At 45.5% G+C, this 9,263-nt stretch overlaps 1 protein-coding gene across 1 annotated transcript; it reads left to right on the top strand.

The window, feature by feature from the left end:
• Positions 1 to 4,862: 4,862 nt before the first annotated feature.
• On the top strand, positions 4,863 to 5,636 carry LOC133905961 (polyubiquitin-like). Its single transcript, XM_062347781.1, has 2 exons — positions 4,863 to 5,076; positions 5,239 to 5,636. The coding sequence occupies exons 1-2, from the start codon at positions 4,863 to 4,865 to the stop codon at positions 5,634 to 5,636; spliced, it is 612 nt and encodes a 203-aa protein (XP_062203765.1).
• Positions 5,637 to 9,263: the final 3,627 nt, after the last annotated feature.

Raw genomic sequence — 9,263 nt, 5'->3', positions numbered from 1 at the left:
CAGGAGGCGAAGAAGATGAACACCTCCTGCTGACCCGAGATGAATGGAAGGAAAAGGAGTTCAGAAAGGGCTCCTCGTCGAGTTCGTCCAAGGGACATGGGAAGAAATTTGATAAAACTAAGAAGATGTGCTATAATTGCCAAGAGCTCGGACACTTTGCATATGAGTGTCCGGAGAAGAAGAAGAATAAAGCGCTCCTTGCCGCGGCATCAAGTGACGACGAGCCAGCTCTCCTGTGAGTGAAGACATGATGACAAGATTAGGGGGTTGAATGTTAGGAATAATCTTGTCACTAGTGTTAGTGCATTTGCATATTTGCTTTGATTAGTTGTATGCACGTAGAGAACGTTTTGTATAGGGGTTTGCATGTGTTAGCAGTGCGTGGCATTGAAATGAGCATACGGCAGTACGTGCGATACGTCCTCAAGTATGAGGCTTGAGCCGGAGTTCATGCCGAGAGCTGTGTGATGCAGCTGGATGGAGGCACCAATATCTGCAAGATGCAAATGGCCGTTGCAGCAGAAGTTCATCTACAAAAGAGACTAGCTTGCATGGAAGACGATCGTGGTCAAGAGAGAGGGCTGGGGCTATACTGGAGGATAGCGTAAGACTCGGTCGTCGTGATTATTGTGATTAGCTCGACATGTTAGTATTTGCATGGTCATTAGCATGTAGTGGTTCACGTGGTAGAATACTTTGTCACTCTGGCTTGTACGTGCATGGGTAGTTGTTCGGTTAAGCCATGAACCGAGTAGCCCAGCAAATCATGTGAGTGCATTGCGTAACCTCCGGGTGGATGGAGACGTGCTGCTGTGTTTAAATATCTGTACTCACTCGTTTGCTAGCAAGTGAATAACAAATGCTAGTTGCATTGTGTCCAGTTCTTATTCTCTCGAGTCTTTTTTGTGTGTGTATCCAGAGAGACAAGTGTGTGTGCTTGTGTTTGTGATAAACACCTGCTGGAGAGAGGGAGTGATTTCCAACATTTGGTATCAAGAGCCTAGGGTAGATAGTGTCTTCCGGCGACGACGATGACAAGCGATGGCCAAGACAGCTCCGTCAAGACTGGTGGCTCCGTCACGCTGAGTTACCCCATGCTCACGCGGAGCAACTACTCAGCATGGGCAATCAAGATGCGTGTCATCCTTGATGCGCAAGGCGTTTGGGAAGCTGTGGAGGCGAAGGACGTGAAGGATGTCGACATGCAGAAAAACAAGATGGCGCTCGCAACCATCTTCCAGGCCCTCCCCGAGCATACTCTCATTGCTTTGGCGCAGAAGAAGACCACCAAGGACGCATGGGAGGCCCTGCAAGAGATGCAGCTTGGGGCCAAACGTGTGCAGGAGGCACGAGTACAAACGCTCAGGGAAGAGCTTGATGTACTCAAGATGAAGAACTCTGAAACGATCGACGACTTCACCATGAAGATCATAATCTACGTCAACAAGATTCGTGAGCTCGGAGAACCATTGGAGGATGCCTACATCAACAAGAAATTCCTTCGCGCACTTCCTAATCGTTTTCTGTAGATTGTGTCTGCGATCGAGCAATTCGGGGATGTCAAAGGGATGTCCATTGAAGAGCTGATTGGGCAGCTCAAGGCACATGAAGAACGAATTGGGACAGGAGGCGAAGAAGATGAACACCTCCTGCTGACCCGAGATGAATGGAAGGAAAAGGAGTTCAGAAAGGGCTCCTCGTCGAGTTCGTCCAAGGGACATGGGAAGAAATTTGATAAAACTAAGAAGATGTGCTATAATTGCCAAGAGCTCGGACACTTTGCATATGAGTGTCCGGAGAAGAAGAAGAATAAAGCGCTCCTTGCCGCGGCATCAAGTGACGACGAGCCAGCTCTCCTGTGAGTGAAGACATGATGACAAGATTAGGGGGTTGAATGTTAGGAATAATCTTGTCACTAGTGTTAGTGCATTTGCATATTTGCTTTGATTAGTTGTATGCACGTAGAGAACGTTTTGTATAGGGGTTTGCATGTGTTAGCAGTGCGTGGCATTGAAATGAGCATACGGCAGTACGTGCGATACGTCCTCAAGTATGAGGCTTGAGCCGGAGTTCATGCCGAGAGCTGTGTGATGCAGCTGGATGGAGGCACCAATATCTGCAAGATGCAAATGGCCGTTGCAGCAGAAGTTCATCTACAAAAGAGACTAGCTTGCATGGAAGCCGATCGTGGTCAAGAGAGAGGGCTGGGGCTATACTGGAGGATAGCGTAAGACTCGGTCGTCGTGATTATTGTGATTAGCTCGACATGTTAGTATTTGCATGGTCATTAGCATGTAGTGGTTCACGTGGTAGAATACTTTGTCACTCTGGCTTGTACGTGCATGGGTAGTTGTTCGGTTAAGCCATGAACCGAGTAGCCCGGCAAATCATGTGAGTGCATTGCATAACCTCCGGGCGGATGGAGACGTGCTGCTGTGTTTAAATATCTGTACTCACTCGTTTGCTAGCAAGTGAATAACAAATGCTAGTTGCATTGTGTCCAGTTCTTATTCTCTCGAGTCTTTTTTGTGTGTGTATCCAGAGAGACAAGTGTGTGTGCTTGTGTTTGTGATAAACACCTGCTGGAGGGAGATAAACCAGCCCATTGAATAGTTAAATACTGCACTAAAAAATAATATCGATCTATACTAGTGTTGCTGTACATGGCACCTAAGGGTTCCCGACCTTGATCCAAGTACTCATACATTATCAAAGTACTATAGCAAATGATAAACATAAGAGAGAACATCATGAAACTAATCTGGATAAATCAGAACACAATGATGAAACACACAAATGATGTTCGCTTGATGACAACGTTGAAGTACACCGTAAGTATCTAAATGTATGGAATCCTAGAACTTCTAAATGTTACCGTATCCAATGATTAGTATGCTTATTATGATATGTATAAGCTGTAACTCCATAAGGCAGAACCATGCATATCAACTGAACTGCGCAAGCTTGTGATGGATGACTCAACAATTAATATTTCTGTGGGATCGATGCAATCACGGGGCTTTCTATCTGTGGTAATTGGTAATCCAGCCATCATGGATGCATCAATGTTATCATGACAAATCTAATGAATGGGATATAGGCCGTTGGTTAGTAGACTTACAAGGTGATGTGGCTCCACCTCTGGGAAGGTTTACGACTGTTGAGCCAAGGTTAGTGGCACATGTGCTGAGGAAGGAGCGGCAGGTCACTTGTGTGAATTGGTTTCTGGTTACCTGCCAGTTAAACCATGTAAAGGCATATGAATAAGGAAGGGTACCACGTACGAAAGCAGACTTGCCATGTGTCAATACAAATAATAAACTATTAAACATTGAGCATGATTGCAAATCCCCCCACTTATCTTTCTAGTCGCACCTACAGTCCTGTATTTTATCATCAACGTCACTCATCTAGTCATTAACCCATTATAAATCGCAGTGGCACACCCCGCCCCGCCCCTTACTGTAGGCCTAACATCACCATCCAGTCACAAGGTCAGTTTCACAAATTATTATTTGATATTGCCAAGAGAGCATCAAAAATTGAAGAAACAGGTGAAGGCGTGATTATTATGCTTCACTACATGAAAAAAAAAAGCTCAAAAGTAATGGATCATAACCGTTATGGATACGCTCACCCCGAACGTGTCACTGATGACTAGTCATAAGTGACGGGTTAAAGATTCATCACCAATAAAATCGTTAGTGATGGGTCAAAACTTGACCTATCATTTATTAAGATCATAACTGACGGGTCATAACGGGTCAAAATTTGACCCATCACAGTTATGACTCGTCACTTATGACTGATTTACGTTAATGGATCATAACCGTTATGGGTACGCTCACCCCGAACGTGTCACTGATGACTAGTCATAAGTGACGGGTTAAGGAGCGCAATGAGCTGCATTTATAGCATCAAAAATTGCAGAACCTGGTGAAGGCATGGTTATTATGCTTTCTTTACTGTTTATGAACTATTATGTCATGGTCTAAGTAAAGATTGTATTCAACACAGTACTTTTTATACAAATAACTGGACCAACTAAATGATGTTTTAATAGAAGACCTAATGGCTGACCATGTTTGGTTCTAATATATTGCAAACATGGTCAAACTAGTTCATTCCTCTCTGCTATGCTCGCATCATCCTCTTTACATCCAAGAGAATTTATATTTTGGTTTCTGAAAGCTTATTTTACGCTTTCCTCAACATTTAACATGTGATTTGATGAACAACAGGTGCCTACATGCACCCATTATTATTTAATTCACAAAAGCATTCCCAATATCTTTTTTGTAATCAAATATTCATATCCCAATCTTTCTTCTAGGTCTTGAAAGGCTGAATGAATTAATTTGCATTCATTTGATGCATCCAAAATCCTTGGAGGGTATCAATGCTCCTCCTCAACAGTGACTCATATGGTTGGCCTATCAATGCCAAATCTTCAACCTCAATGTCAATATGTGCAAATGAATACATCCTATATTATTGAACAAAGAAAGATTTTGTTGACCTGTACTATTGTCACTCCAGATGGATTCCTGGTCAGCAAATCTGTGCATATGTAGCACACATGGATTCCTGATGGCGTCCATGCATCAACCCATCCGACAGTGCATATGACACTTGTCAATCGCATAAGTTCACCTGATGTTACGTGCCCAAGTGTCATACACAACTCATGTATGTGCATTAACTGTATTATTAGGAAATCTGGGTAACTAAGGAGCATGAACTCATGAAGATAAGAAAATTGATTCCATTCCTATTCTACTTCAATGGGTATTGTGTATAAATGCATGCCCATTTCACTCACAACAAATTAAGACGACCACTAGCCAACCCTGTAGAGTAAGATGGATGTGACCTTCGAGACGACGCTAGGGCGCCGGTTCACTATCCAGATTTGGTACTTCTCCACAGTGAGAAGGATAAAGGAATACATTCTGCGGTACGAGGGCATCCCCGTGGAGGCGCAACAGCTCTTCTTCATGGGCAAGGAGCTGCAAGACGACCGCGACACCGAGTACTACTCCATCTTCCATGGTTCCCACGTCCTACTTGTCTTGCGTGATGGCTCCCCGGCCGTTGCCGAAACAGATATCAGTGATGTCCATGTTGTCGTCTCCGCGCCATACCTTGGCCGCAGCATCGCACTCGACCTGAAAACCTCCGATACTGTTGCTCGACTCAAGGAGCTCCTCCAGGAACACACCGACGGCGCACTTCCAGCGGACCGGGTGGCCGTCTTCTTCGACAAGGTGGAGATGGAGGACCACAAGGAACTGGCCGAGTACGACCCGCCTGTCGACGGGATGGAGGTCCGCGTCGTTGTCACGCAGCCGCCGCAGCACAATAACACGGGGGCAAAGAAGCATCAGTGGATGACGGTGAAGGTGAGGCGGGGTCTCCAGATGGTGGTGCTGGAGGTGAGCAACCTTGACGTTGTCAAGGAGCTACGGACGGAGCTCGGCAAGGTGGCGCCGCATTTCCTCCAGACGGTGGACGGTGTCTGCTCCTTCGTCTACAAGCAGAACGTCATGGATGAGGATCGCACGCTGCACTGGCATGAAGTCAAGAACTGTGACACCATCGAAATCTTAAACAACGTTGTTACCAGGGGAGATTAATATAGATGGTCAGATCGTGGGCGTAGTAAGGGCTGCAGGTTCGCTGCGTGTATCTGCATTAATTTAGTAAGCATGCATGTTAGCATATCATCCTGTTCTTGTTTGCATGGTATAGCCCATTTATCATTTCACTCTGCACCGTCGGCTAGTTGTTATTTTTAATTTATTGAGAGTGAAATGTGCAAACATTTGTTCCAATCACCGTGGATGCAAAAGAGGAATGTCGTTAAATTGCATGTGTTCATGAATTCGTCGTCCTTAATTGCCCATATGTCCCTCGTAAATGCAATGAATGCACATGTTTTTTCTCGTGCTTTTTTCTTTTTTATGTTTTTTCTCCTGCTTTGTTAATATATATAATTGACAGCTCTATTGCTGGTTTGTTCAAAAAGAATGCACATGTTTGGACAATAATGATGACACGTGGGCACATAACATCGGATGGACCGTAGTTGATTGATAAATTTCTTGGACTAATTGGATCTGCTGATGCAGGAATATCGTCAAGAACCAGCAGTGTCGTTTACAAATACACCGAATGCCCATGCACAAGGGATCCCTTCAGTGCACGATTACATTTTTTATGTCGATTAATTATGAGTGACCGACGGTGATTCCCTTTTGTATTTTTACCATATGGCCGACAATATTTTTCTAGTCTGATTTTGATACTTCCAGCCCGTAAAACAGATCAGCGACAAACAATGCAGACAAGGTGATTCCCAAGTCCAAATAAGACTATAAACACATAAAAAATATTACAATTAGTCACACTATCAATCAATTATTCATTATTGTCATTAAACATTTGGGGCATGTTTGGTTGCCACCGTGAGTGAAATATGACTGGCCGGACCCCTTCCTGAGACATGACGGAGTAGTTTTTAGTTGTCAAACTGAGGTGCTGCCTGACTATTGTGGAAATTGACACTATGTCGTCGAGAAAGTCCAAATTCTACTACTCTCCATCGGGTAAGTCAACTTCCATTCGATGCCATCTGAATAAGCTGATGCCATAGAAGTTTTACTTAATTATTTGATGGCATAAAGTTGACTTAGTCAACTGCACAGAAGCTACTGATCTACAATCGCCTGTAGCCAAAGTTCAATTGATGTCATTAATGGGATGACAGAGTGACAAGAGGAGCGTGCACATCAAGAAGAAATGGGGGAGATTAAGGGCGAGTTTTTCCGTTTACATCCTAAGGCTATCTTTAATAGAAATTTTAAAAATTCACCCCTATAACATTATTACAGCATTCTCTATCACTATTACAGTATTCTCTATTTTTTCCATCTCCAACAGACATCCTATTTCTTACCTTCTATTACTCTCCTCCTCCCCTCGGACCCACGTGCATATGCTGTGAACAGTAATAGAGGGAGCTCCAAATGTTCGGCAAATTTGCCGTCGGCCAGCTCCAAAATGCCGCTCGCAGCAACACTGTAGGGCCAGTTGCCGTCTCCGTTGGAGCCAGGCGAGCGGCAAATTCTCGCTACAGTGCCCAGAAACAGTGATGCGGATGCGGATGCGGATGCGGATGGCGTTGCTGTTGGAGTAGACCTAAATGGACGTCCCAAAGGTTTTGAGGGCGAGACTGGGCAGCTTATGTTTTGCTATGTTTATGCTGCATTTTATGCCTGAATATATCCAGACAGAAAGAGGAAAACTAGTTGGTACTCTTCGAGTACATACTCTTGATTACATCCACACCTAATATGCATTGATACTCCTCTCGCACGTAAGTTGTCGTGGGCCAGCCATGCTAACGGCTTCCCCAATCCACTAAAACCTGTTTAAATTAAAAATATATATTGTTAAGGGTTAATCCCTGACAATACTTTCAGATATATCGGACGATGGGTGCGTGATCGACATATTTGGTGTGTCTGTATATGAACTCAAGATCACTAGGGTTATCTGGGTTCAGGCTTCATGTGGAATAACGGTCCTACGTCCTATGTATTCTTTTATGGATAGTATAAAATTGTTTACAGATGTGTTCCTCTCTTCTTACAAGCCAGGTCTTCTCATATCTATATAGTAGGAGTGGTATACATATAAACAGACCGTGCCAACAATGTGACTGATCTAACTTGACGAAACCAACTACCCCTAGCTATGGCAGGTATGCAGACCCTACATTGGTCGACCGCCCTACCCTGTCCCGTCACCCCACGTCGCATGTCGCCCGTGCGGTGCCACCCCTATCTGTAATGCTACGGGATGGGACACTGCCCATCTGCGTTGGCCAAGACTTCGTTCGCTGGAGGAGGTCCCTGGGGAAGGAAAACACTTGAGTAGATAGCGTTTAATGTGACTTAATAGGTTAAGATGAAATATCTACCCTGCAATCAGTGAGGTTGGTCGCAGGGCTTACCTTCGCGACTAGGGGGGCTGATCGTGAGAGCCTTACCTGATCGCATGATAAGGCCATGGTCTTTGAAAAAAATATCTACCGCTAGCTAACACTTCCTTGTGCGGACTCCCCCTGACAAGGGACCCCTTTATTCTATATACCGACAGTAGCCCCCAAGCTCCCCCGCGGATGTGGTCGGTTATGCAGTTCGTCATGTGACCGTGGTTGGACCTGGCCGCACAACTTGGGCCCCAGGTGAACAAGAGTTTACCCTGAGAGTAATCATTGACATAGTCTTCCCACCGTGGTGGGCCTAGGAAACCGCATCTCTAGGGGAGGTTAAAAGCAAAGAGAGATCGTGGAAGAGAGAAAAAAGGGGAATGTGGGAGAGAGAGAGAGAGAGAGAGAGAGAGAGAGAGAGAGAATGATGTACGCCGGACCCAAGGGAATTTCTACTTCTCCTGTGTCGGGCCCCGTTGTGGTTGAGATATCGCAGTCATCTTATAAATGGGGGCGTCGATGGCTCTCCACAGATCCTTTTGTCATTCTCCAAGTCCTCCATCCCTTGTGCTCAGAGCCTCTCTTCTCCGTCGCCGTCCGTGCTCTTGCTACAACCTTTGCCACATTCCAATGGCGCCGCGCTCCGGTAAAGAACCTGACTTTCCCAAGTCCAAGTACACTACGGCGAAGACAAGGTAGATGCGTGGGAACCATCTGCTCCCCCATCGCCTATCTTCGGGTTACCACCCTAGGGAAGATGTGCCTGCTCCCCGCCAGGGGGAGATCGTTATGTTCGCCTTCTTCTTCTTAGCTAGCTTCATGCCATCCTTCTCTAAATTTTTCACCATCGTTATCACATTCTACGGCATCTTCTACTTCCACCTCAACCCTAATTCCATCATTATGCTGAGCATTTTTCTCACATATGCGAGAATGTCATAGGGGTCGAGCCATGCCTTGATCTTTTCAGATTCTTATACACGGTCAGGTTATAGATCAGGCTAGCCAATGGGAGCTATAGGTTTTGACTTTGCAACGGTGTCGTGGGCTCCTACCTTGAGATGGGCCTCAAGTCGTCGTGGTCCGGCTAGAGGGACAAGTGGTTCTACCTCCAGACGGAAGATTCTTTGGACAATATCTGCTTACCAGCCAGGCCGATGCAAGTCACCGAGAAATAGGGGAGCACCCCTACAGCAACTCCAGAGCTGCTGAGCCTTGCTGCTCAGGTTAAGCAGCTCGCGGACACCGGGTTGTCGGGATCAGACGT

This window comes from Phragmites australis, chromosome 23 (genome assembly GCF_958298935.1).
Source record: "Phragmites australis chromosome 23, lpPhrAust1.1, whole genome shotgun sequence".
Taxonomy (NCBI): domain Eukaryota; kingdom Viridiplantae; phylum Streptophyta; class Magnoliopsida; order Poales; family Poaceae; genus Phragmites; species Phragmites australis.
This window is presented reverse-complemented; position numbering and strand designations above follow the sequence as displayed.